The sequence below is a fragment of the Oncorhynchus gorbuscha genome, linkage group LG21 (assembly GCF_021184085.1).
Source record: "Oncorhynchus gorbuscha isolate QuinsamMale2020 ecotype Even-year linkage group LG21, OgorEven_v1.0, whole genome shotgun sequence".
Taxonomy (NCBI): Eukaryota; Metazoa; Chordata; class Actinopteri; order Salmoniformes; family Salmonidae; genus Oncorhynchus; species Oncorhynchus gorbuscha.
The window spans coordinates 21,250,657-21,278,327 of NC_060193.1; the positions used below are offsets into that span (position 1 = coordinate 21,250,657).

Genomic DNA, 27,671 nt, shown 5'->3' on the forward strand with positions numbered 1-27,671 from the left:
TAACAGTGCTTTGTATGTGATTGGTTGTGACTGTTTGGGATACAAGGTCGTTGGTGGCATACCTCGGTGGGGGCCAGTTTACTTACTTTTCACTTCTGAAATATACCTCCACCTTCGGCTCAAGCGCTCAAGACATTTATGATCAGCAAGTAAAGCTTCTTTCAAGAAAGACTCCTTGGCGTAGAGATACAAATAAGTAACACATACATATCACAGGGGAGAAGCTGGACATGTGTGATGTCAAATTAAAAGCACATGAATGTCAGGTTGGACATAGACAGACCAAAGTAGTCTTTGTATCACAGCAATAATAATCCCCCCAGGCCCAGGAAGCATCAAACTGAGAGGAACTAAAAGACTGCTGTGCTTTATTATTGTAAAGCTTTTTTGCTACAACGACTTGGTGACAGGACTAAGGTGCAAGATTAGAATATCAACTACGCACCAATAGAGCCTGCCAAGTGGAATCCATGTTGGCGAACTTCCCACCCTCCTTCTAGATGAGGATACATCCCGTAGTGTTCTGTTCACCCTCAGACGGAGTCCATCTTTTTGACTTGACGTGTGGGAGGAGTTTATCTGGAGAATACCCCTCCTTGCCATGAAACGTGGGTGTGCACAAACTTTGATCTCGCTGTGGTCTAAGATGTCAAAAGCTGAAGACTGCATTTTAGACAAGAGGTTCAACAAAATCTGACACCTGAGCACAGTGAGAGCCTATGTGTAAATGTACTAGAAGTGGGAAAAAGTATTGTTCTTCTATTTTCTTACGCCACAGACAAGATAACTGCAATATGCCTTTGTTTGTATGAATACAGTAAAAATAGCCTTTGCTTTGTAGGCCAAAATAGTATTATGTTTGAATCTACTGTATTATAATGACTTGAGTGCGGCCAAAATGACACCTTATTCCCTACATAATGCACTACTTTTGACCAGAGCCCTATGAGCCCTGGGCAAAAGTAGTGCACTAGATAGGGAATAGGATGTAATTTCATGCTGTACATAAGTGTTTCTTTCATGCCATGTTCCTGGGAACATCTTACTGTATTTCACAGGTTTGTACACATTTACTTGTAATTCAGTGGAGGCTGGAGAGAGGAGCTATAGGAGGATGGGTTCATTGTAATGGCTGGAATGGTATAGATGGAACGGAGTCAAACATGTGGTTTCCATATGTGCGATGTGTTTCATACCGTTCCATCATTCCTTTTCAGCCATTACAATGAGCCAGTCCTCATATAGCTCCTCCCATCAGCCTCCACTGCTGTAATTGTATTTTATGCACAGGCTTCCATGTATGAAACGTTGGACTCACACACACATTCTTCTTTAGGAGAGCAGTGGTATCATTCCGTGGTTTTTAACTCATTTCCTTTGTATAATACTGTAACGCTATCTCTAAGTGAATGTATTACCTACATGCACTGAGTGTACAAATCATTATGAACACCTGCTCTTTCCATGACATAGACTGACAAGGTGAATCCAGGTGAAAGCTGTGATCCCTTATTGATGTCACTTGTTAATCCACTTCAATCATTGTAGATGAAGGGGAGGAGACAGGTTAAAGAAGTATTTTTAAGCCTTGAGACAATTGAGACATGGATTGTGTTTATGTGCCATTCAGAGGGTGAATGGACAAGACAAAATATTTAAGTGCCTTTAAACTGGGTATGGTAGTAGGTGCCAATGCGTACCGGTTTGTGTTAAGAACTGCAATGCGGCTGGGTTTTTCACGCTCAACAGTTTTCAATGTAAGTAGTCTGGGTGGCCATTTAATTAACTGTTCAGAAGTCTTATGGATTGGGGGTAGAAGCTGTTAAAGAGCCTTTTTGTCCTAGACTTGGCGTTCTGGTACCACTTGCCGTGCGGTAGCAGAGAGAACAGTCTATGATTTGGGTGACTGGAGTCTTTGACAATTTTTGGGCCTTCCAATGACACAGCCTATGTACTGGATGTCAGGAAGTTTGGCCCCGGTTATGTACTGGACCGTACGCACTACCCTCTGTAGCGGCTTACGGTCAGATGCCAAGCAGGCGCCATACCAGTTGGTGATGCAACCGGTCAGGATGCAACCGGTCACTTTTCGAGGATCTGGGGACCAATGACAAATCTTTTCAGTCTCCTGAGGGGGAAAAGGTGCCGTCGTGCTCCTCTTCACAACTGTCTTGGTGTGTTTGGACCATGATAGCCATGATAGCCTTTCAAAGCACCTCGTGGCTACGAACGTGTGTGCTACGGGTCTGTAGTCATTTAGGCAGGTTGCTTCGTGTTCTTGGGCACAGGGACTATGGTGGTCTGCTTGAAACATGTTGATATTACAGACTCAATCAGAGACATGTTGAAAATGTCAGTGAAGACACCTACCAGGTGGTCAGCACATGCCCGGAGCATACGTCATGGTAAACCGTCTGGCCCCCCAGCCTTGTGTATGTTGAACTGTCTAAAGGTCTTACTCACGTCGGCTACGGAGAGTGTGATCACACAGTCGTCCGGAACAGCTGATGCTCTCATGCATGCCTCATGCATGTGTTGCTTGTCTCGAAGCAAGCATAGAAGTGATTTAGCTCGTCTGGTAGGCTCGTGTCACTGGGCAGTACGTGACTGTGCTTCCCTTTGTAGTCTGTAATAGTTTGCAAGCCCTGCCACATAAGAAGAGCGTCGGAGTTTTGAGGGAGCGTGCAATTTGCATGCTAACTGCAGGAATGTTCACCAGAGTTGTTGCCAGAGAATTGACTTAATTTCTCTACCATAAGCCGCCTCCAATGTTGTTTTAGAGAATTTGGCAGTACGTCCAACTGACCTCACAACTGCAGACCACGTGTATGGCGTTGTGTGGGCGAGCTGTTCCCCATGGTGGCAGGAGGGTTATGGTATGGACAGCCCAAAATCCTGAGGCCCATTGTGTCATTCATCCGCCGCCATCACCTTATGTTTCAGCATGATAATGCACGGCCTCATGTCGCAAGGATCTGGACACAAGTCCTGGAAGCTGAAATGTCCCAGTTCTTCCGCGGCCTGCATACTCACCAGATGTTTTTTTTATTTTTTTTAATATATTTTTTTAACCTTTATTTAAGTAGGCAAGTCAGTTAAGAACAAATTCTTATTTTCAATGACGGCCTAGGAACAGTGGGTTAACTGCCTGTTCAGGGGCAGAACGACAGATTTGTACCTTGTCAGCTCCAGTTTCTGCCAATATACAGCAACTTCGCACATTGAAGAGGAGTGGGAAAACATTCTACAGGACACAATCAACAGCCCGATCAACTAAATGCGATGGAGATGTGTCATGTTGCAGAAAGCAAATGGTGGTCACACTCACACCAGATACTGACTGCTTTTCTTATCCACACCCCTATCACCCCTATCATATCTGTATTCCTAGTCATGTGAAATCCATAGATTAGGGCCTAATTTATTTATTTCAATTGATTGATTTCCTTATATGAACTGTAACTCAGAAAAATCTTTGAAACTGTTGCATGTTGCATTCATTTTTGTTTTTATATTTTTGTTTATATCAACCCGGGTATTTATTTTACATGACAGACATTATCAATCAAATGTATTTATAAAGCCCTTACATCAGCTGATGTCACAAAGTGCTGTACAGAAACCCAGCCTAAAACCCCAAACAGCAAGCAATGCAGGTGAAGAAGCATGGTGGCAAGGAAAAGAGCCTAGGAAGAAACCTAGAGGAACCAGGTTATGAGGGGTGGCCAGTCCTCTTTTTGGCTGTGCCGGGTGGAGATTATAACAGAACATGGCCAAGATGTTCAAATGTTCATAGATGACCAGCAGGGTCAAATAATAATAATCACAGTGGTTGTCGAGGGTGCAACAGGTCAGCACCTCAGGAGTAAATGTCAGTTGGCTTTTCATAGCCGATCATTTAGAGTATCTCTACCGCTCATGCTGTCTCTAGAGAGATGAAAACAGCAGGTCTGGGACAGGTAGCACGTCCGGTGAACAGGTCAGGGTTCCAAAGCCGCAGGCAGAACAGTTTAAATTGGAGCAGTGGCACAACCAGGTGGACTGGGGACAGCAAGGAGTCATCAGGCGAGGTAGTCCTGAGGCATCGTCCTAGGGCTCAGGTCCTCTGTGTGTGTGTGTGTGAGTGCGAGAATACTTAAATTCACACAGGACACCGGAGAAGACAGGAGAAATACTCTAGATGTAACAGACTAACCCTAGCCCCCCGACACAAACTACTGCAGCATAAATACTGGATGCTAAGACAGGAGGGGTCGGGAGACACTGTGGCCCCGTTGGACGATATCCCTGGACAGGACCAAACAGGAAGGATATAACCCCACCCACTTTGCCAAAGCACAGCCCCCACAGCACTAGAGGGATATCTCCAACCACCAACTTACCATCCTGAGACAAGGCCGAGTATAGCCCACGAAGATCTCCCCCACGGCACAACCCAGGGAGGGTGCAAACCCGGACTGGAAAATCACGTCAGTGACTCAACCCACTCAAGTGACGCACCCCTCCTAGGGATGGCATGGAAGAGCACCAGTAAGCCAGTGACTCAGCCTCTGTAATAGGGTTTGAGGCAGAGAATCCAGGTTGAGAGAGGGGAACCAGCCAGGCAGAGACAGCAAGGGCTGTTCATTTCTCCAGTGCCTTTCCGTTCACCTTCACACTCCTGGGCCAGACTGCACTCAATCATAGGTCCTACTGAAGAGATGAGTCTTCAATAAAGACATTACCGTTGTTGATAAGCCATCTGTCATCAGGCAGTAACTCGGGTCAAGCTAATTTTAGGTTGTCACTTGTTACCACAGCCACAAAGTCATGAAGCCAGTTACTCAATTTCCCTTCTTAAAATCAGATTTAATATTTAACCCTAACCACACTGCTAACCTTATGCCTAACCCTAATCTTCAATTAAGACCTAAAAGCACATTTTTGTTTTCATTAATTTTTACAAGTGGACTGGAGGCAGGGCATGAAAGGGATAACGAATCCAGTTGTTTGTGTCATCCGTTTTGGGTGCTTCACTTTATCACATTTGACATTGTCCGTAAGGTTGAGTTCATTTGCACACAAAAGAAATCATACAATGATGGAAAGACATGTGTGTTGTCCTTGTTAATGCAGACAGAAAAGAGCTTCAACTTCTTAATCATAGCCTCAATTTTGACCCGCACATTGAATATAGTTGTGGAGAATCCCTGTAATCCTAGATTCAGATCATTCAAGTGAGAAAAAACATCACCCAAATAGGCCAGTCGTGTGAGAAACGTGTCATCATTCAACCGGTCAAACAAGTGAAAATTATGGTCAGTAACAAAAACTTTAAGCTAGTCTATCAATTTTTTTTTTTTTAAACGTATACTTTGCCCCTTGATAACCTGCGCACTTCTGTATGTTGTAAAAAGCTTTACATAGTCGCTGCCCATATCATTGCATAACGCAGAAAATACACGAGAGTTCAGGGGCCTTGCTTGAACAAAGTCTAACTTTTTCACTGTAGTGTCCAAAACGTCTTTCAACAATGGCCATTCCCTTGGCAGCAAGAGCCTCTTGGTGGATGCTGCAGTGTACCCAAGTGACGTCGGGAGCAACTGCTTGCACATGCATTACCACTCCACTATGTCTCTCTGTCATGGCTTTTGCGCCATCAGTAAGATACCAACACATCTTGACCACCAAAGTCCATTTGATGTCACAAAGCTGTCCAGCAGTTCAAAAATATCCTCTCATGTTTTCCTGGTTTCCAGTGTTTTGTAGAAAAGGATGTCTTCCTTAATTGATTCCCGATAAACGTAACGGACATATACCAGGAGCTGTACCAGGCCCACCACGTCTGTTGACTCATCCAGCTGTAACGCATATAATTCACTGGCTTATATGCAAAGCAGTAATTGTTTCAAAACATCTCATGCCATGTCACTGATGCTCAAGAAACAGTGTTGTTTGATGAAGGCTTTATCTGTAGTTTTTTTGGCCTTTCCCCAGCCATAACCGCAGCAGCAGGAAGAATTAAATCTTCACAATAGTATGGGGCTTGCCTGTCCTAGCCACTCGGTAGCTCACCATATAAGACACTTCTAGCCACTTCTTATTAATAGCATCTGTTGCTTTTATACATGTCTTACTACTCGAAAGTCATCTTTATTCTCACTCAAAAAACTCCCGTGGCTTATTTTTCAAATTGTCATGTTTTGTTTCCAAATGCTTGCACAAGAGTGAAGGATTCCCGTCAGAGAGTAACGGTTTGACTAGGCTACCTGTACTTGACATTGTGTTGTTATTTCGCTGACCACTAGATGGTTTAATTTTTATTTTTGGCAGTGAAACTAAGCTACTCAGGCAAGAAAAAAAACTCACCCAAATGTATAGCCCTGTTGGAAAATATAAATCTTCTGTTTGTTTTATATATATATATAAACATCCCCTTTTCAGGACCTTATCTTTCAAAGAAAATTTGTAAAAATCCAAATAATTTCACAGATCATTATAAAAGGGGTTAAACACTGTTTCACATGCTTGTTCAATGAACCATAAGCAATTAATGAACATGCACCTGTGGAGCGGTCATTAAGACACTAACAGCTTACAGATGGTAGGCAATTGAGGTCACAGTTAGGAAAACGTAGGACACTAAAGAGGCCACTGACTCTGAAAAACACCAAAAGAAAGATGCCCAGGGTTCCTGCTCATCTGCGTGAACGTGCCTTAGGCAAGCTGCAAGGAGGCATGAGGACTGCAGATGTGGCCAGGGCAATAAATTGTCATGTCCGTACTATGAGACACCTAAGACAGCGCTTACAGGGAGACAGGACGGACAGATAATTGTCCTCGCAGTGGCAGACCACGTGGAACAACACCTGCACAGGATCGGTACATCCGAACATCACATCTGTGGGACAGGTACAGGATGGCAACAACAACTGCCCGACTTACAACAGGAACGCACAATCCCTCCATCAGTGCTAAGACTGTCCTCAATAGGCTGAGAGAGGCTGGACTGAGGGCTTGTAGGCATGTTGTAAGGCAGGTCCTCACCAGACATCATCGGCAACAACGTCGCCAGACAGGACTGGCAAACAGTGCTCTTCATGGACGAGTCGCGGTTTTGTCTAACAAGGGGTGATGTCGGATTCGCGTTTATCGTCGAAGGAATGAGCGTTACACCAAGGCCTGTACTCTGGAGCGGGATTGATTTGGAGGTGGAGGGTCCGTCATGGTCTGGGGCGGTGTGTCATTGCATCATCGGACTGAGCTCGTTGTCATTGCAGGCAATCTCAACGCTGTGCGTTACAGGGAAAACATTCCCCTCCCTCATGTGATACCCTTCCTGCAGGCTCATCCTGACATGACCCTCCAGCATGACAATGCCACCAGCCATACTGCTCGTTCTGTGCGTGACTTCCTGCAAGACAGGAATGTCAGTGTTCTGCCATGGCCAGCGAAGAGCCCGGACCTGAATCCCATTGAGCACGTATGGGACCTGTTGGATCGGAGGGTGATGGCTAGGGTCATTACCCCAAGAAATGTCCAGGAACTTGCGGATGCCTTGGTGGAAGAGTGGGGTAGCAAGAACTGGCAAATCTGCTGCAGTCCATGAGGAGGAGATGCACTGCAGTACTTAATGCAACTGGTGGCCAACTGGTCGTTACTTCTGATTTTGACCCCACCTTTGTTCAGGGACACATTATTCCATTTGTTTGTCACATGTCTGTGGAACTTGTTCAGTTTATGTCTCAGTTGTTGAATCTTGTTATGTTCATAAAAATATTTCCACATTTGCTTAAAATAAATGCAGTGGACAGTGATAGGAGTTTATATATATTTTTAAATGTGAATCACATTTTTATTTGGCATACCCCTGACGGCATTACGCGTACATTCTCCAGTTTGGGAATACCTGCCTTAGACAATACAGAATACATTTGTATTAGCTACTAATTAACATGCAAATCTGATTTGTAGACTAGCATCAGTTAGCCCGTAACGAGCTATTCAGCCTCGCTAGCATTATCAAATGATAACTTTACCTGGGGCTCCCGAGTGGCACAGCGGTCTAAGGCACTGCGTCTCAGTGGTAGAGGTGTCATTACAGACCCTGGTTCGATTCGAGGCTGTATCACAACCAGCCGTGATTGGGTGTCCCATAGGGCAGCACACAATTGGCCCAGCGTCGTCCGGGGTAGGCCGTCATTGTAAATAAGAATTTGTTCTTAACTGGACTACCCTGGTTAAATAAAGGTAAAACAATTAAAATAACCAGCAGTATCTAGACAATTCACAAACTTATATGAGCTATGCCCTAACTTGCAATGAGGTAGCTATATAGCTACACTAATGCTAGCTAAAACGTTAGCTAGCCTGCCTCACTTCATCAAATGTTAGCTACCTTGTGGTTACCAGAAAGGTCTTTCCAGTATCACCCCACTGGTAGTTGCACACCTGAGCCCATGTTGTCAACAAGGCATCACTGTGCATCATCCAGAAACATACAACATATATTTTCCATAGTTGCGAGAAGTAGGGGATCTGAGGTTACTACAGCTCACCTGAAAAAAAAAAATTGGAATACATTTTTTCAAATATTCATGAAGGAACCAGTGGGATGCTCGAGGGGGTTGTGGAGGAACGCCCCCAATCAAGGGCTGCCGTTGCACACTATTGTTTTCAAAGGGATTAGTTGCTTTTTAGGGGCAGTTGCTCTTTAATAAGGATTAAGGCCTGCAGTCTGAACAAGGCTTTTGTATCTCTCATTTACTCAAGTATATTTTGGTAGTTACCTATAGCTCTGTAGCAGGAGGTTCTGCAGACCAAGTTTTTCCTGGTGGTCACATGGTCATGACTATTGGAGATAGTTGGCCCTTAGTTGAGGAAAAAGATCTGACGTCATACATATTGAAAACTTGGATGCCTGTGTATACAGAGCATGACATGAGATCTGCCTTTTGCAGACCTATGTAGGGGAAGCAATTATTTGATGACAGAGTCAAACGGTCCTCGGCTGTGGTTCACAGAAGCAGCAAACGTACACAACGGTTGCAAATATCAATAGCAGGAACCACGTTAGAAGAAAAGATGATTGGGTCGTTTCAAATAAACATTTGCCAGAACAAACAGTCACTCAAATAGTGGCCGAATAAATTCAACCACACAACTACTCACATTGTTTCAAGACCACGGACAGTATATGCTGTCAGAGAGAGAAAAAGTTGTGCTGTATTCGATGTTCTATCTCAAGCATGCAACAATAAAAAAATGCACAACACAAAATGTCATGTACCTAGTACTTCCAATTGCAACGTCATTACCTTTGTTTTTAACCACACAATCAGTGATCTAAAGTTGAAGTAATGTTTTACACGTTGTATTCAAATTGATATGAACGAGATAGCAACAAAAAGCAAGCTGTAGATTAAAACAAAAAGTCCCTTCACCATTATGACTATCATTTAAAAACATAGTCCTTTGTCCTGTCCTTCTTTATGAAATGGGCAATGGCAGGTTCATATAGCTTGTCTTTTGATTTTAAATCTGAAAGAAGTTATTTTTCGATTGAGGTCAAAGCCAGGGCTGACAGTCAGACCTGTCCAGTGGTGTTCCTGGAATATGTCTTGAAAATGTTCTTTCTACTGATGCAGTGGACACTGGAATGGTGAAAACTAGACAGGTAGGCAGATACAATTGGTGCCTACTATCAATTAGTCTCTTCTGTTGGAGAAAGTGGAGCAGATCAGCCAGGCTCTTACCCTCGAAGTCAGACATTGAGTATATAACGGTGAGTTCTGTTTTAAGCCGCGGCAAATCAAAATTAGGGCCATAGTTTTCCTCGAGACTTGAGAATGCAGCGTTTGGAAAGTTTGGTGTTTCCCTATATATTGAGAACTTCTGTGGGTCAAGGAGGGCAAGGAACATGAGCCTTTCATGGTCATTGAACCTGTTTATTAGCTGACTGACAATGTTGTCGATGATCGCACTGTGTTGCTAGCTGTTGGTACTGCCCGTGAACGTCTCCTTGTATGTGTCCTGCGCCCCCGTCGGAACTCCGGTCTCACTCACAGTGTCCTCGTAGATGGAATCGAATTTTCCTCCCCCCCCCTCTGTGGTGTTGCAGAAGTCATCCACACTGGACAAGCAGAACGACATGTCAAACTCCCTGTTCTGCAATATTCCAAATAAGCACATCAGAGTATGCAAATACAGAGTAGAACGCGGAAGCAGAACTCGAAGCTTGTCATGTGCATCATGTATCCATCTGCGCAGTGAACGGTGTCTTCATCAAAGTCATCGTGATGGTTCACTATGTATTCGAAGTTTGATGAGTTCCGCCTTTTTTCCCCCACACACAGTGCAAACTAAGCTTGAGGAGAAGTTCCATCGTGTTGGCGCCATGCTGGGTAGTCTTCGCTGGCACATTTCATCCAGTAGTTTTGTTCGTTTGACAGCGGCCCCATCGTAACACTGTGCCACAACTTTGACCGTGCATTCACACTCCTCTAGAAAGCTGATAATTCGGACAGCAACCGGTTCTGCCCGTTTATCCTCAGTTATATCCTCAAATTTGAATAACCTTTCATTCACACCACCATCGGTAGAGTAACGCAACACATAAGACATTTGGGCTACGTTGCTGATGTCTCTCGTCTCGTCAACCATGATGGTTACAAAGGGGGTCTACTTAAATTTTTCCTTCGTGACATCAGTCAATAAATTTGAGACCGTGTGTATCAGGTAATTTGGAATTTTGCTGGAAGTGCCTGTGAACACGGTAGCCATAGCCAAATGGCAGTTTAACGTGCTGTCATACTCAGCCAAGAAATCCAGTGTTTCCAAGTAGTTTCCCTTATTAGCTGATTCTTTGCCCTCATCGTGACCTCTGAATGCTAATTCTTGTTTGCCTAAAAACACAACCGTATGAATAAGTCGCTTTAGAATCTCCCTGTTGTGCCTGACTTTACCATTGCGAGCAAGTGTCTCAATGCACCGCGGCTCGTTAAGAAGAAACTCAACTCGTTAAATTGTGGCGCAGTGTTATGATGGGGCCGCAGTCATGGCCTCTGGAATAAACGCCGTACAAACCAAGGTGAAAGAAATTTCCCGCAAACTCTGTTCATTCATTGCTATGCGCACTCTCTTAATCTGGTGATGTCACAAGGTGCTGGTAAACTAAAAGAATGCAAGATTTTTTTTCTGTCAATTTGGTGGCCCTAGCAGCATTTTTCTCAAGATCTGTGTCCCCCCCAAAAATGTAACTCACTGTAGCTCGCAGGTGTGAAGTTGAGTTTTTGTGTCGAAGTGCTGACTTCCTCAAACAGGCTAAATCTTTGAAACCAGTTGTCCAGGTTGAGCTGTTATCAGTGCTGAAGTGTAGGCAATTCCAACAGTAAAGCTTTTTTGTTGGCTCACAGCCACAGATAGTGCTAATAATTATTAACTTGAAAATGCCTTTCAAAACTCTTTCCACCAAATCAGGCAGTGCAGAGTTGGTCTCCCAGTCTGTACAAGATTACATTTTTAATTAAAAGTTAGTCTTGAAAAGGGCGATGCTAACAATTTAGCCACCTAATCGTCCTTGATTACTCTCTCTGCAGTTGCCATCGCTACATACTCACTGCAAAAAGCTAGCTAGGTTCAAGTGTGAGAAAACAAAATACGGCTCGCTATTGGCTCTGAATTAGTGACGTATACATCATACAATTGTCCCACAGACAATTTTTGATTGGTTGATTTTACTGTCATTCCAAAATGCTGCTCTAATTGAAGTCAATATCAACGACATTGGCTGGTACCTTCTATTCAAAGCCTGAGTGTCTGGCCAATGAGCATTGAGCGCAGCTAGATTATTTCTACTAAGGGACTACCAAAGAAAAATTCTGATTGGATATTTTTTCTCTTGGATATTAACCCTTCTTTTTCCAATACAAACTGAAGAAATTCAAAAGGAAGATCATTACAATTAAGACAAATAAATATTAAATCAATGAAAACTCAATTACAAATTATAATATATACAGATTTGTATCTATCCTTAGGCACTCTCTGAGGGCAGAGAGGGTCCTGACGGTTCCTCACTGTGTGAAAACTCCTGGCCCTAACCACAAGCTGCAGTAGCCACACCTTGGGCCTGTTCAGGAAGGGGTTCGATTAATCTCGCCCGGGCGCCCATGTAGGACTGTTTTACATTGGCTGAAAATTGATTGCATTCCATTTGGAATGGGGCTGCCTCCCGGGTATGAACCAGGTGTCCTGTTTAAAGCTCACAGCGAACTCGGCCCAAAACAAAAGTGACCCAATTAAGGATACTTCTCCCTCCCGGCTTTCGGCCAGTGACTTGATGGGCCTTTGCCCGTGCCCCGCAGCTCAGTATAATCGAATCCACCCAAGGATGTTTTTACAGAATGTTCAGATTCATTGGGAAAGACGGGCTCATTAGCATGGCTCGAACTGAATAAATAGAATAACAAACACATGGTTTCCATGAGTTATACCATTCCAGCCATCATTATGAGCCGTCCGCCCCTCAGCAGCATCATGTAGAATAGATAAGATTGATTATCAGATAAAATGAACAGAGCTGACATGATTCCTTATTCTATTTCTAATCGGCAACTGTCAGAATGCAAGTGTGTGTGAATGAGGCCCACAATTCTGGGCGTTCCTGCATCTGGGCATTCCGGCTTCTACATGAACACCCCCCAAACATCTCATTGGTTCCTGCATGTGGCTTGTGTTTACATGACACTTTTGATATTCTGGATTTCCCCTGATTGTCCGTGCGATGAAAATGTGAATTAAAAAGTAAATAAAAGTATTCATTTTTATCCACAGGCCGCAATCACACCCTTCTTGAATGTTTCACATCATTGAATACAGCCCTGCATGATCTTGATGACTTCTAAACATGGAGATGTGTTAATTCAGGGATGCATCTGTCTGCTCACAGTATTACTAGTTACTGGGCGAAAAGCTCTATTATTCATGTTTTGTAGTGACTATGATTGTAGCCTTATATTTTACATGGTCAAAGTATGATTTGATCCGATGTTATACAATACTGACATCTGTATAGATATTTTTTTCAAAACTAATGTGTGGTACTGTGCTCTATCATCGCCAAGTCTAACGGTTGTATATGGAATAACAATGTTTGTAGTGAAACAAGAATTTATGACAACTTTATTCACAATTCCAAAATAACAATGAATGACAGCATTGTCAGAATGAAAGGTTGTGCCTGTAACCTGCATCCAACCAGGGGGTAATTTAAGGGGTGGGGGGGTTTACTATTATTTTTATTACTGGCCAATCTATCCCCTGTATGAAAAAAGTAACTTTGTCTTCCATTTTTGTTACATGCACATTATTCATATATAGTATTTTTTATACAAGGTATTACATGTCAGAAATAGTTTGATATACACATTACACCTGAAATGGTACTCAGACATTTCCGGTATGCATGATATGGTGTTCAGTCCTAACTATTACACAGATTACGAGTTTCTAATCCCACCCCTCAGTTACTCTCAGCCCATCCCACCTACCTCCATATCATGATTTCCATGTACCATATATTTCCAATATATATTTTGATCCCTTCCCAACATTAGAAAGAAGAGAAATGGTCATTTCCAATGATAGGCAATTCTTGTTATAGTCAAACCAACGCCGTAGCATCTTGACAACCCTGAAACATATGGATTCTAAAATGGGTGAAATCCTTATATTTCTTGCCACATTTCCCACAGACGTGGGGTTCGGTGACAGAGTGAAGTTTCGCTATGTGGGTTTTAAGGTAGGATGCCAGAGCAAAGGTTTTTTCACAGTGATCGCAGGTGAACGGCTTCTCTCCGGTGTGCAAGGCCGCATGGACTTTATATGATTCTTGTTGATAGAAACCCTTGCCACATTCGTCACAGGTATAAGTTGGGTCTTCGGTGTGGGTGCGTTCATGTCTCTTGAGCCCACGTTCACCTTTGAAGCCTTTCCCACAGTGGCTGCACACGAATGGCTTGCTGGTCAGGTGTGAAGCTTGATGAATCTTGAGATAATAAGACCGGATAAAGGTCATTGGGCATTTGTCGCAAGAATATGGCTTGGAATCCGTGTGCGTCTTCTTATGGTCGTTAAGAGTATACTTGGTTTTGAAACACATCTGACATTGAGGGCACTGGAATGCTCTCTCTTCTGAATGAACACTTGCGTGGATTTTCAAATTTTTATTCTCTGCGAAGCACTTCCCACATGTGGGACATTGGAATGGCTTCTCTCCCCTATGGACTGATGCTTGGTGCCGTTTGAGCTCCGAAGGAGTCTTGAAACCTTTCCCACACAATTCACAACGGTGAGCTCCTCCTCCACTGTGAGTTAGCTGGTGATTCTTGAGGTATTTCAACTTAACAAAGGTTTTTGGACATTTGTCACACGCATATGAATCTGAATTTGAATTGTGCAACATTGTGTGTTCCTTGAGACCACTTTTACTTTTAAAACACTTCTGACACACGAGGCATCGGAACGGTTTCTCTGTTGAATGAACGCTTGCGTGAGTGTCCAAATAATGCTTTGTTGCAAAGCACTTCCCACATGTTGGACACTCAAGCGGCTTCTCTCTTCTGTGGACCACTGCTTGGTGTATTCTGAGCTTCCAAGCAGTCGGGAAACATTTCCCGCATAATTCACAACAATAAGGTCTCTCTCCTGTGTGAGTCTGTTGATGCAGTTTTAAATTACTTGAATTCTTAAAAACCTTACCGCAGTCCAGACAGTGGTGCTCTTTCCTGGTGGTGGTAGTCTGTTTTTTCTTTATGTTGGGCCTTGGCTTTATGTTGTGAACATATTTGTCATTCAAGGTTTGTCCAGCTTTAGCATTCTCCTCCCATTGGTCATCAGCGTTTTCCTCACTTCCGTCTGATTCTGCCGCTGTGGGTTGTGCTTCTATTCTCTTCTTCTTCCTTCTGGGTCTGGTGGACACCACAGAGTCCCCACCTGGAGTTTGGGGGTCTGTACTTGGGGCCTGATTGTCTGTAGACCTGCTTGCTGGATTTTTGTCTGTAGGCCTGCTTGCTGGATTTTTGTCTGTAGGCCTGCTTGCTGCCTGTTTGTCTGTAGGCCTGCTTGCTGCCTGTTTGTCTGTAATAGCCACCTGTTTGATAGACTCAATGAGTGAGGAGGAAGGTATTTTAGCTAGAGATGTAAATGACTGTTCCAACGCTATGGTTTTAGCTCTGATCGTGGTCTCCTTCTTGACATTTGTAGTGTTGTCAGCCTCACCACTGGGAGTTGGCAAGTCAACCTGGGAAAAAAAGGGTTGCAATTTTTGGAATTATAACTCAGTCGCAGAGCAGCACCCAAGGGTACAACGGCAGTAGCAGTCAGTCCTGGGATTCAAGGATAATAATAGTAAAAGTCTCATTCTCACAGATAAAGTCAACCCCATGGTCGGACTGCACAATTATTGTAAACATGTAAAATATAGCAAACCTGAAAATCCTCTGCAAACTCTGGTGATAATGGTGCTTCCGTACATTCCTCCTCTTCCTCTGTCTGTGAGGTTCTTTCCACTGTATTTTCAGGTACTTCCTTACCAACAGTCATCTCCAAAAGCTTAATTTTCAGAGATTTAATCTCACTTTGACTCTGGCATAGCTCTGAACGCAGTGCTTCAGTGCCTTTAGAGATCCACTGGTTGATTTTGGTGAGAGTCTGTTTCACGAACTGTTTCATCACACATGTCAACTGGACCTAGAATCAGAGAACAGATACACACTTATTTTTCATTCCACAACAACCTTTTTTCAAGCTGTTGATGTTTGTCATCATGGAGCAGGGTTGCCATGTCATCGGTTCTCTTGCCAAATTAGCCTATTTGAAAATCATGTTGCGGGTTTTGTGTTTTTGGCTTCCTTTTCAGAGATTTAATCCCACTTTGACTCTGGCATATCTCTGAAAGCAGTGCTTCAGTGCCTTTAGAGATGAACTGGTTGATTCTGTTTGCTGCCTGTTTGTTGTCTGTAGGCCTGCTTGCTGCCTGTTTGTGTGTGTGTGTAATATATATATAAAAAACATAATGGGGAGAACAAGTATTTGATACACTGCCGATTTTCCCACTTACAAAGCATGTAGAGGTCTGTAGTTTTTTATCATAGGTACACTTCAACTGTGAGAGACGGAATCTAAAACAAAAATCCAGAAAATAATACATTGTATGATTTTTAAGTAATTAATTAGCATTTTATTGCATGACATAAGTATTTGATACATTAGAAAAGCAGAACTTAGTACAGAAACCTTTGTTTGCAATTACAGAGATCATACATTTCCTGTAGTTCTTGACCAGGTTTGCACACACTGCAGCAGGGATTTTGGCCCACTCCTCCATACAGACCTTCTCCAGATCCTTCAGGTTTCGGGGCTGTCGCTGGGCAATACGGACTTTCAGCTCCCTCCAAAGATTTTCTATTGGGTTCAGGTCTGGAGACTGGCTAGGCCACTCCAGGACCTTGAGATGCTTCTTACGGAGCCACTCCTTAGTTGCCCTGGCTGTGTGTTTCGGGTCGTTGTCATGCTGGAAGACCCAGCCACGACCCATCTTCAATGCTTTTACTGAGGGAAGGAGGTTGTTGGCCAAGATCTCGCAATACATGGCCTCATCCATCCTCCCCTCAATACGGTGCAGTCGTCCTGTCCCCCTTGCAGAAAATAATCCCCAGAGAATTATGTTTCCACCTCCATGCTTCACGTTCGGGATGGTGTTCTTGGGGTTGTACTCATCCTTCTTCCTCCAAACACGGCGAGTGGAGTTTAGACCAAAAAGCTCTATTTTTGTCTCATCAGACCACATGACCTTCTCCCATTCCTCCTCTGGATCATCCAGATTGTCATTGGCAAACTTCAGACGGCCTGGACATGCGCTGGCTTGAGCAGGGGAATCTTGTGTGCGCTGCACGAGGTGATATCTTGCATGGAGCCCCAGACCGAGGGTGATTGACCGTCATCTTGAACTTCTTCCATATTCTAATAATTGCGCCAACAGTTGTTGCCTTCTCACCAAGCTGCTTGCCTAATGTCCTGTAGCCCATCCCAGCCTTGTGCAGGTCTACAATTTTATCCCTGATGTCCTTACACAGCTCTCTGGTCCTGGCCATTGTGGAGAGGTTGGAGTCTGTTTGATTGAGTGTGTGGACAGGTGCAGTTAATACAGGTAATGAGTGGAGAACAGGAGGGCTTCTTAAAGAAAAGCTAACAGGTCTGTGAGAGCCGGAATTCTTACTGATTGGTAGGTGATCAAATACTTATGTCATGCAAATGAATTACTTAAAAAAAATATTCTGTCTCACAGTTGAAGTGTACCTATGATAAATTACAGACTTCTACATGCTTTGTAAGTAGGAAAACCTGCAAAATCGGCAGTGTATCAAATACTTGTTCTCCCCACTGTATATAGCATCCATGCTGTCATGGCATTTTTCTTTAAAAAAAAATCATATAGATTTAATTTCGCTGTGACCTGCTGCTGCTGACTATTAAGCAGTCTGTTGCTGAGTGAATGGTGGGGAGGGCCGGAGTGGTGTTTGTGCTGAGCAGCACGCGGGCACGTCGTGACAACTTTTTACCAGTTGTAGGTAGGCTCTTTAGAGCGTCATTATGGAGACACTATTTCCAACGCTTTTCCATTAAACATATTAACGCTCTAGAACTGATGCGCATCAAGTAATAATGGCAACAAAGTACTAGAAAACGACTTTAGGAGCACTAGAGTGCATTAGATACAGTTGCTTGGAGGTGGTTTAAACTTGACTTCGCTTAAAGAAAACCGTATCCTGCAAAGGGTTTCACTCAGTTCTTGGGTCTCGAGCACCGCGTGAGTAGAACTTTGAAATGGAAGTTATGGAACTCCCTTGCGTGCTTCTGTTACGGGGAAAAGTCCACAACTAAACTAACATTAAATGTGGAGAATGATACATTTGCATCTGTTGGCCATCAAGTAGCCTCATAATCAAATACAGCCTACCATTTGATACAATAAATATGTTGAAATGATGATCACTGGAGTCATTGCAAGTCAATTTGTGCCACTTGTGTAGCGTACCTAGAGCTGGCAAACAGATTCAATAAATAGCCTATACCTTTATTTATCGTTGTTGTAGCCTTGCGTTATTATGCTATTATTAATGGCCATGTGTAGTTCATTAAAATTGGAAGTTATCAATTGTGGTCATTGTCACTGCTCTATCACAATTGCCAATAAACTGTTGTTAGAATGCAATTAACGGTATCAATCTGATTAGGCTAGGGGTAAAACAAACACTCGCTGTTGTTGACAAGCATATTCAGTTCGTATCCATATTATGAATCACATTTGAATCAGTAATTACAATTACGACCCCAGCCTATTCCAGCAGGTTATTGGGCAACACAAATACTTCTTACCTCGAATCGCCTCACTATTCATGCGGAATAAATGAGTCTGTCAATTTTAACTAAGCAAGCTGCTAAATAGTTCAGTTTAGGCTACATCTTGCCTACGCTACTGTTGGCCATCTGAAATGAGATGAAGGCCTATCAGGGGCTACGGTCTCTGTGACCTGCATCTAGCTAAGCAAACTATGGCAACGTTGAATGAATTATATACCAATATTTTAGAAATGACAAGTGAATCTCGCAAATAGGATATTTATAGCAGTTTGTGGTCTTGACATCTGGCACATAACGGCACAATTGCCAGAAAATAGCCCAACGAATTGTGATTCTTGCGCAGAGATTGAGATCCTCTGTCCAACTTTCTACTGTTGGATTTATCTATAGTTATGCACATGTGCAAAGGCAATTTATTTACAATTATATACTGAGTGGTTTGACACCTGAATGCTGATTGGCTGACAACCGTCAGACATTTTTATTTTTACTGGTCTAATTATGTTGGTAACCAGTTTATAATAGCAATAAGGCACTGCGTTGCGTCATGCATAAGAACTGCCCTTAGTGGTGGTATATATATATATATATTTACCTTTATTTAACTAGGCAAGTAAGTTAAGAACAAAAACAACATCCATTGATGTAAAATGATCTGGCAAATTTGATAAGGCTGAATTATGTTTTTTTTTCTTGCACATATTCAGATGCCTTTATTACATCACGTTAACTCGCTATAACGTTTTTTGTTGTTGTCTTACTTCGATATTTAAATGATAATGCCAGATAAGCCGGTGTTTGGAGGATATATTGGCACGGGTGTTGTCTCGGGCCGGCAAACCGTGCCAATATATCCACCAGCTTCGAGTGTATTATCACTTTTTTTATATACATGGATGGTTGTTAAGGCATTCATTTGAAAGTCATCGATTTAGCCAGTGGTAACTTGTGGAATAGACACTGGCTGGAATGCATTTTTTAACCAATCAGCATTCAGGATTAGACCCACCCGTTGTATAATCATTCTTAATTCACTCGATAACGTTATTCAATTAAAATAACTTTTATTTCCTGGGAGGGGACTTCATGTGTGGTGAAGAATGGTACATACAAGACACATAACATAACACAAAAACATGTAGGCTACAGTACAATACAACAAAAACGTATATTAAGGAATTTGATGGATGTTGGCACAAAACTAGAAGCTGCTCTCAGATTTGTTTTTTTTTTTAATGGAGAAAGTGTTTATTGGTTCAAATGTGGCAGCTCTCTTGGCTGCCAAAAAAAAGACATTGGGCTAGTTTTCCCGGTGTGGGCGGGTTTTGAGAAATATTAGCACTCCCTGGCAACTTTACCCTGGATGCAGTTTCCTTTAGACGGGCCAGCAGCAAAGTAAAAATGGGCTTTATCGTAAAAATGTATGAAAACACAGCATTGGGCTTAGCAGTGTGGTTAATGTTATGTTTAAAATCAGATTTGATGACATTGTGGCTGTGCCAGCTAGTGACCACTCTGCAGAGCTGCCTCCAGTATTTTATTTATTTATTTAACCTTATTTTAAACTACAGTACATGAGTCTACTCAATAAATGCCAACCTGCACTATGAATAGCAAACTAATTAGCACATACGTTAACAGTTTGAACTTGTAGAAGCAAAGTTAGCCACTTACTTTAACCTCCAACTTGGATTCTCTTTCAAATTCCCCCGTCTCCCCTGCATCAATGTCTGTCCTGTCTTGTGTGGAAAAGACTAAGACCGCCATACATTTCTCAATTTCATCCTCCAACGACGTCATTAATTCATCCATAACAAAGACCAACTCATTATGGCAAGGATCAGGCTGCCACATCTTGTATTTGATAGTTAATTAGCTATCAACCGCTAACGTTAAAATGTTAAGCACAACAACCACAGACCGTTTGACACCAACGGATGTGTTCTTCTACGAGAAGCTTGACATTGCTGTATACTATATTGAAAGGCGCGTTACTGCCACCTGCTGTACTGGATGTTAACACGTAGTCCCTCCTCCAACAGCCTCGTGCGCCCTCTAATGGTCGGTCTTGTAGCACGTTCTCTGCAACTTCGCTTCGAAACAACGAAGGAAATTAATGCAGTCTTTCGCCGTAAAGGTGTTCCATAAAATAATGTGATATCTCAATGCACCGCAACGAATAATGTCCCATTCGGTGAGCAAGGCGTCTACTCCTGTCGAGTCATCATAATGACTTGGATTTGCAATATCCAGCTGACTCACACACTGCAATCATTGATTGCTCTCTATTTTAATGTCTACGTATTATATAGCGATGCCTGTCTGGATGCTGAATGAACCAGACACTGGTTCCACGCGTTTCCCTTTCTAAGAGGTAAGTATATACCGCCGCCTATTGTGCACTACTAGATAGTGCAATGACCTTGCTAAAGGGTCTGTAAAACGGTGCTTTCCTGGTGAAGTCACATGGTCATGTGAAAACTCCTGGTCCTAACCACAAGCTACAGGGGCCACAACTGGGGCCTGTTCAGAGAGATGTTGTTACAGAAAGTTACATTCAGAAACATGTTGTGTAGAACAGATATGATTGGTTGTTAGAATAAGGAATCGTGTCAGCTCTATTCATTCTATTTCTATAGGCAACTGTCAGAATGTTTCACATCATTGAATTACAGCCCTGCATGATCTCGATGACTTCTAAACATGGAGTTGTGTTACTTCAGGGAGGGTGTCAAGTCTGCTTACAGTATTACTGTGAAATAAACCTATTGAGGGCTTGAGTCATCATTGAGTAGTTACTGGGTGAAAGTCTCTTATTCATGTTTTGTAGTGACTATCATTATAGCCTTATATTTGACATGTTCAACATTTGATTTTTGTTCAGATGTTCATCTATTCAACAATACTGACATCTGTATAAAAAAAATACTTAAAAACAAATGTGTGGTACTGCGCTCTATCATAGCCAAGTCTAAAGGTTGTATATTAATTAACAAGTAAACATACATGTTTTTAGTGAAACAAGAACATTACAACTTTAATCACAATTCCAAAATAACAATGAATGACAAAGCATTGTCAGAATGAAAGTTACAGGTTGTGCCTTTAACCTGCATCCAACCAGAGGTGCAATTTAAGCGAGGGTTATAGATCCCCTGGTAAGGTTATTACTGGCCAGTTCTGTAGACATAAAAAACAATCTATTGTGCAAGGAAACATGCATGTTTGTCGTGAAAACATAACATATTACAACTTATAACAATAAGTAGTCAAACCAACGCTGCAGCCTCCTCTTGACAACCCTGAAACATATGGATTCTGAAATGGGTGAAATCCTTATATTTCCTGCCACATTTCCCACAGACGTGGGGTTTGGTGACAGAGTGATGATTTGCGATGTGGGTTTTAAGGTAGGATGCCAGAGCAAAGTTTTTACTGCAGCAATCACAGGTGAACGGCTTCTCTCCGGTGTGCAAAGCCGCATGGACTTGAAACGATTCGTGTTGATAGAAACCCTTGCCACATTCGTCACAGGTATAAGTTGGGTCTTCGGTGTGGGTGCGTTCGTGTCCCTTGAGCCCACGTTCACCTTTGAAGCCTTTCCCACAGTGGCTGCACACGAATGGCTTGCTGGTCAGGTGCGAGATTTCATGCCTTCTGAGGTAATGTGACCGGATAAAGGTCATTGGGCATTTGTCGCAAGCATATGGCTTGGAGTCCGTGTGTGTCTTCTTATGGGCATTAAGAGTATACTTGGTTTTGAAACACATCTGACATTGAGGGCACTGGAATGCTCTCTCTCCTGAATGAACACTTGTGTGAATTTTCAAATTTGTCTTTGTTGCAAAGCATTTCCCACATGTGGGACATTGGAATGGCTTCTCTCCCCTATGGACTGATGCTTGGTGTTGTTTGAGCTGAGAAGGAGTCTTGAAACCTTTCCCACACAATTCACAACGATGAGCTCCTCCCCCACTGTGAGTTAGCTGGTGATTCTTGAGGTATTTCAACTTAACAAAGGTTTTTGGACATTTGTCACACGCATATGAATCTGAATTTGAATTGTGCAACATTGTGTGTTCCTTGAAGCCCTTTTTACTTTTAAAAGACTTCTGACACACGAGGCATTGGAACGGTTTCTCTGTTGAATGAACGCTTGCGTGAGTGTCCAAATAACTCTTTGTTGCAAAGCACTTCCCACATGTTGGACACTCAAGCGGCTTCTCTCTTCTGTGGACCACTGCTTGGTGTATTCTGAGCTTCCAAGCAGTCGGGAAACATTTCCCGCATAATTCACAACAATAAGGTCTCTCTCCTGTGTGAGTCTGTTGATGCAGTTTTAAATTACTTGAATTCTTAAAAATCTTACCGCAGTCCAGACAGTGGTGCTCTTTCCTGGTGGTGGTCGTCTGTTTTTTCTTTATGTTGGGCCTTGGCTTTATGTTGTGAACATATTCGTCATTCGAGGTTTGTCCAGCTTTAGCATTCTCCTCCCATTGGTCATCAGCGTTTTCCTCACTTCCGTCTGATTCTGCCGTTGTGGGTTGTGCTTCTATTCTCTTCTTCCTTCTGGGTCTGGTGGACACCACAGAGTCCCCACTGGGAGTTTGGGGGTCTGTACTTGGGGCCTGATTGTCTGTAGACCTGCTTGCTGGATTTTTGTCTGTAGGCCTGCTTGCTGCCTGTTTGTCTGTAGGCCTGCTTGCTGACTGTTTGTCTGTAGGCCTGCTTGCTGCCTGTTTGTCTGTAATAGCCACCTGTTTGATAGACTCAATGAGTGAGGAGGAAGGTATTTTAGCTAGAGATGTAAATGACTGTTCCAACGCTATGGTTTTAGCTCTGATCGTGGTCTCCTTCTTGACATTTGTAGTGTTGTCAGCCTCACCACTGGGAGTTGGCACGTCAACCTGGGGGGAAAAAAGCATTGCAATTTTTGGAATTGTAACTCAGTAGCAGAGCAGCGCCCAAGGGTACAACGGCAGTACCAGGATTTATTTAACTAGGCAAGTCAGTCAAGAAAAAAATTGTATTTTCAATGACAGCGGGTTAACTGCCTTGTTCAGGGGCAGAACAAAATATTCTTACCTTTACCTTGTCAGCTCAGGGATTTGATCTTGCAACCTTCTGGTTATTAGTCCAATGCTCTAACCACTAGGCTACCTGCCACCCAGGATAATAATAGTACAATTCTCATTCTCACAGATAATGTCAACCCCATGGTCGGACTGCACAATTATTGTAAACATGTAAAATATAACAAACCTGAAAATCCTCTGCAAACTCTGGTGATAATGATGCTTCTGTACATTCCTCATCTTCCTCTGTCTGTGAGGTTCTTTCCACTGTACTTTCAGGTACTTCCTTACCAACAGTCATCTCCAATAGCTTCATTTTCAGAGATTTCATCTCACTTTGACTCTGGCATATCTCTGAATGCAGTGCTTCAGTGCCTTTAGAGATCAACTGGTTGATTTTGGCGAGAGTCTGTTTCACGAACTTTCTCATCACACATGTCAACTCGACCTACAATAAGAGAACAGGCTACTTATTTGTCATTCAACAACAAGCTGTTTCCAAGCTGGTTATATAAAACAAATGATTAACACGGAAGATAACATTTCGTATTTGTAGAAGTAAAGTCGGCCACTTACTTTTAGCAACTTGGATTTTCTTTCAATTTCCCCTGTCTCTCCTGCATCAATGTCTGTGCTGTATTGTGTTGAGGAGACCGACAACGCCATACATTTGCAAATTTCCTCTTCCAACGACATGATTAATTCATCCATAATAGAGACCAAATCATTGTGGAAAGGATCGGGCTGCCACATCTTGTATTTGGTAGTTAATTATGAACCGCTATGTTAAACTTTCAACAAAAAAACGGATGAAATTGAACACACAGATATGTCAACGACAGTACAGTAGATATATCCTTCTGCCAGCTTGACATGACAGAGAAAGGTGCGTTACTGCCACCTGCTGTACTGGATGTCAAAACTTAGTCCCTCATCCAACAGCCTCATGCGCCCTCTAGTGGTCCATCTTTATTTTTTGTAATTTAGCAGACGCCATTAACCAGAGCAATTAGGGTTAAGTGCCTTGCTCAAGGATACTTAACATTTTAAAAAAAATTCACCTAGTCAGCTCACAGCTCATTAAATAAAGGTGAAATAAAATAGATTTGAACCAACAACCTTTTGGTTACTGGCCAAACACTCTTAACTGCAATCTTGTAACATGAGCCCTGCAAATTTTCCATCAAAACATTGAAGAAAATAGAGCAGTGGAGGTGTCATATAACACCTATTGGTCCAACAGGGAAATGGTTCCAATCATTTCTAAACCATTCATTTTTCCCATAGGGAATTTGAGAAACACTTAAAATAAGGGGTGTGTTTCGTGTAGGCTTACCCTCGGGTGATGTTTTGGTAACCATGTAATCTCTCTCGGACAAGGTGACTGTTATTAATATATTCTGTTCCATTTACTCTAGATTCTAAAATGTTAATTAGTATCGAAGTAGACATCATCCCTGCAAGCTCATGCACATCATCTCCAGCTGACACCTTTGCTAACAGGTATTGTTTCAATTGAAAACTTTCACAAGACAGTTCACAGAATTGTCAATTTAATTAAATGTAGCCTATTTATTTATTACTACATGTAGCTAACATTAGATAGCTAATGCAGATATGCTTACATTTGCCTCGTTTTCGCAGTCTCGTTCGGGTCATCATGGCTTTTGTAGTTCTTTATGATAGCCACATTAGCAGCTAATTAGCATTTGATTTTTGAGGGTAAATACAAAAGTCACCATGTCCCAGAAAGATTTACATGGTTATCAAAACGTCACACCAGGGTAAGCCTACATGTACCACATCCCTTGTTTAAGTGTTTCTAAAATCCCCTATTAGAATAATGATTGGATCTATTTCCTTGTTTGACCGCTATGTTTTTATAGGTAATATGATTCATACTGTGGTACTATATAATGGAGTCTTTCAATGTAAAAAAGATTTTCTTCATAGCACAATTTTGGGCAAAATTGTTTCCATAAAATAATGTGATATTTTAATACACAGCAACGGATAATGTCCCATTCAGTGACCAAGGCATCTACCCCTGTCGAGTCATCATAATGACTTGGATTTGCAATATCCAGCTGACACACACACTGCAATCATTGATTGCTCTTTATTTTAATATTTATGCATTATTAATGAACAGTGTCATTGTAACATAATGCATGCCTTATATAGTGCTACCTGTCTGGATGCTGAATGAACCAGAAACTGTAAGTTCTCTATGTTTGAAATTCCCAGTGGTGGAATGTACAGATCCGCCCCTTTCTTTCCAATTTTCGCTTAAGTAAAAATTATTTAAAGTATTTTGGGGTGGTATCTGTACTTTATTTTACTATTTATATTTTTGACAACTATTACTTTTACTTAACTACATCCCGAAAGAAAATTATGTACTTTTTATTCCATACATTTTCCCTGACACCCAAAAGTACTCGTTACATTTTGAATTCTTAGCAGGACAGAAAATGGGCCAATTCGCTTATCAAGAGAACATTCCTGGTCATCTCTACTGCCACTGTTCTGCCGGACTCACTAACACAAATGCTTTGTTTTTAAATTCTGTCTGAGTGTTAGAGTGAGACCCTGGCTATCCGTAAATAAAAATAAATAAAATTGTGCCTTCTGGTTTAATATAAGGAGTATTTTTTTTAATGATTTTTTAAAACTTTTGATACTTTAGTATATTTTAGCAACTAGATTTAATTTGGATACTTAAGTATATTTAAAACAAAATACTTTTAGACCTTTGCTCAAGTAGTATTTTACTGGGTGACTTTCACTTTTACTTGAGTCATTTTCTATTAAGGTATCTTTACTTTTACTCAAGTATGTTAAATTTTTGTACTTTTTTCACCCATGGAAATTCCTAGTTTCAAAGCGTTTATATTAAATTGTGGTTTATGGTAGAAGTATGCATATAAATCAAGGCCCATTCTCGGAAATCAGTGACAATTGTTCTGTTGATTGATTGGATTGATTCTGGAGAGAAAGCGCGCTACCACACTTGCATATAGCAATTTTGCTCGCTTGACCCTATGCAGTTCACCTTTAAAAAAGTGGGCGTGCATTTCGAATTGCTCGCAAAAGAAAAACGGAGCTTTATATTGTCGCAAACCCGTGTGTCGCGAAGCAAGCCGCCCGTGTGAAGATGGCGGCTGAGCTGCACCCGTGTAGCGGAAAGCTAATCGGACTGTCGAATTCGAACCGAACCGCTCAGCGGAACCAACCAGTCCAGGAGTTTAACCACGGTTTGGTTCTAAGCAGAGAGCCGCTGAAAGACCGTGATGTATTCACCGTCCGTATTGACAAGAAGGTAAATAGAACTGTCACTTTCGGAAGGGGGAGAGTGCAGCTAACGCGTTAGTGGCAGTGGGGACGGGGTCTCTTGTCCGCAGTGGTGCTTGGGCGTGCGCTGTATGACAATCAAGCAGTACGGGATTTACAGCTATAATTTTAGTTATATCCTGTCCAAAATGCACTAACATGTTTTTTAGTGTTCTATTGACAACTGAAAGTGTTTACCATAATTAGCGATTTAGCATGGGGTGGAGTTTGTGGTCCCGTTAATGTTTTTGAAGGTGGCTAGCTACGTTATGCTTGTTAGCCATCTAAACAAGCTATCTTAGCTACCGATTGCCAGTCTAGCTCTACAGTAGTTATCTAAGTTCTAGCTAACGTTAGCCGTACTAGCGAGCTTTTTTTGTGTGTTGATCGAACCAGTAGGTGCATCGCTGTCAAAACGATAGGTTAACGTCGGCTAGTTTTCAACGGCTTGCTACTAACTAACTAGTTAGTTAAACTAGTTAAGTCAATTGCCTATTATTACCACGACCAACATTGAGCCAGGTAGGTTCAGTTGAATAGAAAACTTAGCTCGTTTAACGTTAGTCATGAGTTTGCTTGTTGACATGCAAGGTATAGCTAATGTTAGCTAGGTAGATCATTTTTGACAGCATCACTCCAACTAGCTAACCTAGCCACAGTCACTTGGTTGACAGCAACATTCTAGTTGGTGACATGTCCAGCTAGTACTAGCTAGTAGTCAGAGGACGTCTACCTAATGACATCTAGACGAGAGAGGCATACTGGTTGATTCAAGTTAACCTATCTACCAGGTAGCCCCTATGTCACTACTGTGGTCTTGACAATCGATGCAAACAGTAGAACCCCATTTAATATATTGTT

At 42.2% G+C, this 27,671-nt stretch overlaps 3 protein-coding genes across 12 annotated transcripts in view; 1 reads left to right on the forward strand and 2 right to left on the reverse strand.

The window, feature by feature from the left end:
• Positions 1-13,144: 13,144 nt before the first annotated feature.
• On the reverse strand, positions 13,145-20,578 carry LOC124008265 (oocyte zinc finger protein XlCOF6-like). Its single transcript, XM_046319415.1, has 3 exons — positions 20,077-20,578; positions 15,469-15,729; positions 13,145-15,280 (listed from the first exon to the last, which is right to left on the reverse strand). Exons 1-3 carry the CDS (start codon positions 20,254-20,256, stop codon positions 13,643-13,645), a joined length of 2,079 nt encoding a protein of 692 aa, XP_046175371.1. The 5' UTR covers positions 20,257-20,578; the 3' UTR covers positions 13,145-13,642.
• An 833-nt stretch (positions 20,579-21,411) lies between these two features.
• On the reverse strand, positions 21,412-24,478 carry LOC124007981 (zinc finger protein 436-like). Its single transcript, XM_046318895.1, has 3 exons — positions 24,054-24,478; positions 23,665-23,925; positions 21,412-23,309 (listed from the first exon to the last, which is right to left on the reverse strand). Exons 1-3 carry the CDS (start codon positions 24,228-24,230, stop codon positions 21,672-21,674), a joined length of 2,076 nt encoding a protein of 691 aa, XP_046174851.1. The 5' UTR covers positions 24,231-24,478; the 3' UTR covers positions 21,412-21,671.
• Positions 24,479-26,613: 2,135 nt separating this feature from the next.
• Positions 26,614-27,671, forward strand: part of LOC124007979 (neuralized-like protein 4) — a 35,821-nt gene continuing 34,763 nt past the window's right edge. For all 10 annotated transcript variants that reach the window (XM_046318884.1, XM_046318886.1, XM_046318887.1 and 7 more), the window contains exon 1: positions 26,614-26,799. In XM_046318884.1, coding sequence (XP_046174840.1) covers positions 26,635-26,799 — 165 coding nt within the window. In that variant the 5' untranslated portion in view covers positions 26,614-26,634. The remainder of the gene's footprint in view (positions 26,800-27,671) is intronic.

Excerpts from the sequence above, each read along its gene's own strand:
- LOC124008265 (XM_046319415.1), bottom strand. The coding sequence starts at position 20,256 with ATGTGGCAGCCTGATCCTTGCCATAATGAGTTGGTCTTTGTTATGGAT. Across the intron at positions 15,730-20,076 it reads AATCCAAGTTGGAGGTTAAA|GTCCAGTTGACATGTGTGAT; the intron begins GTAAGTGGCTAA and ends CTCTGATTCTAG. Across the intron at positions 15,281-15,468 it reads AGTTTGCAGAGGATTTTCAG|GTTGACTTGCCAACTCCCAG; the intron begins GTTTGCTATATT and ends TTTTTTTCCCAG.
- LOC124007981 (XM_046318895.1), bottom strand. The coding sequence starts at position 24,230 with ATGTGGCAGCCCGATCCTTTCCACAATGATTTGGTCTCTATTATGGAT. Across the intron at positions 23,926-24,053 it reads GAAAATCCAAGTTGCTAAAA|GTCGAGTTGACATGTGTGAT; the intron begins GTAAGTGGCCGA and ends CTCTTATTGTAG. Across the intron at positions 23,310-23,664 it reads AGTTTGCAGAGGATTTTCAG|GTTGACGTGCCAACTCCCAG; the intron begins GTTTGTTATATT and ends TTTTCCCCCCAG.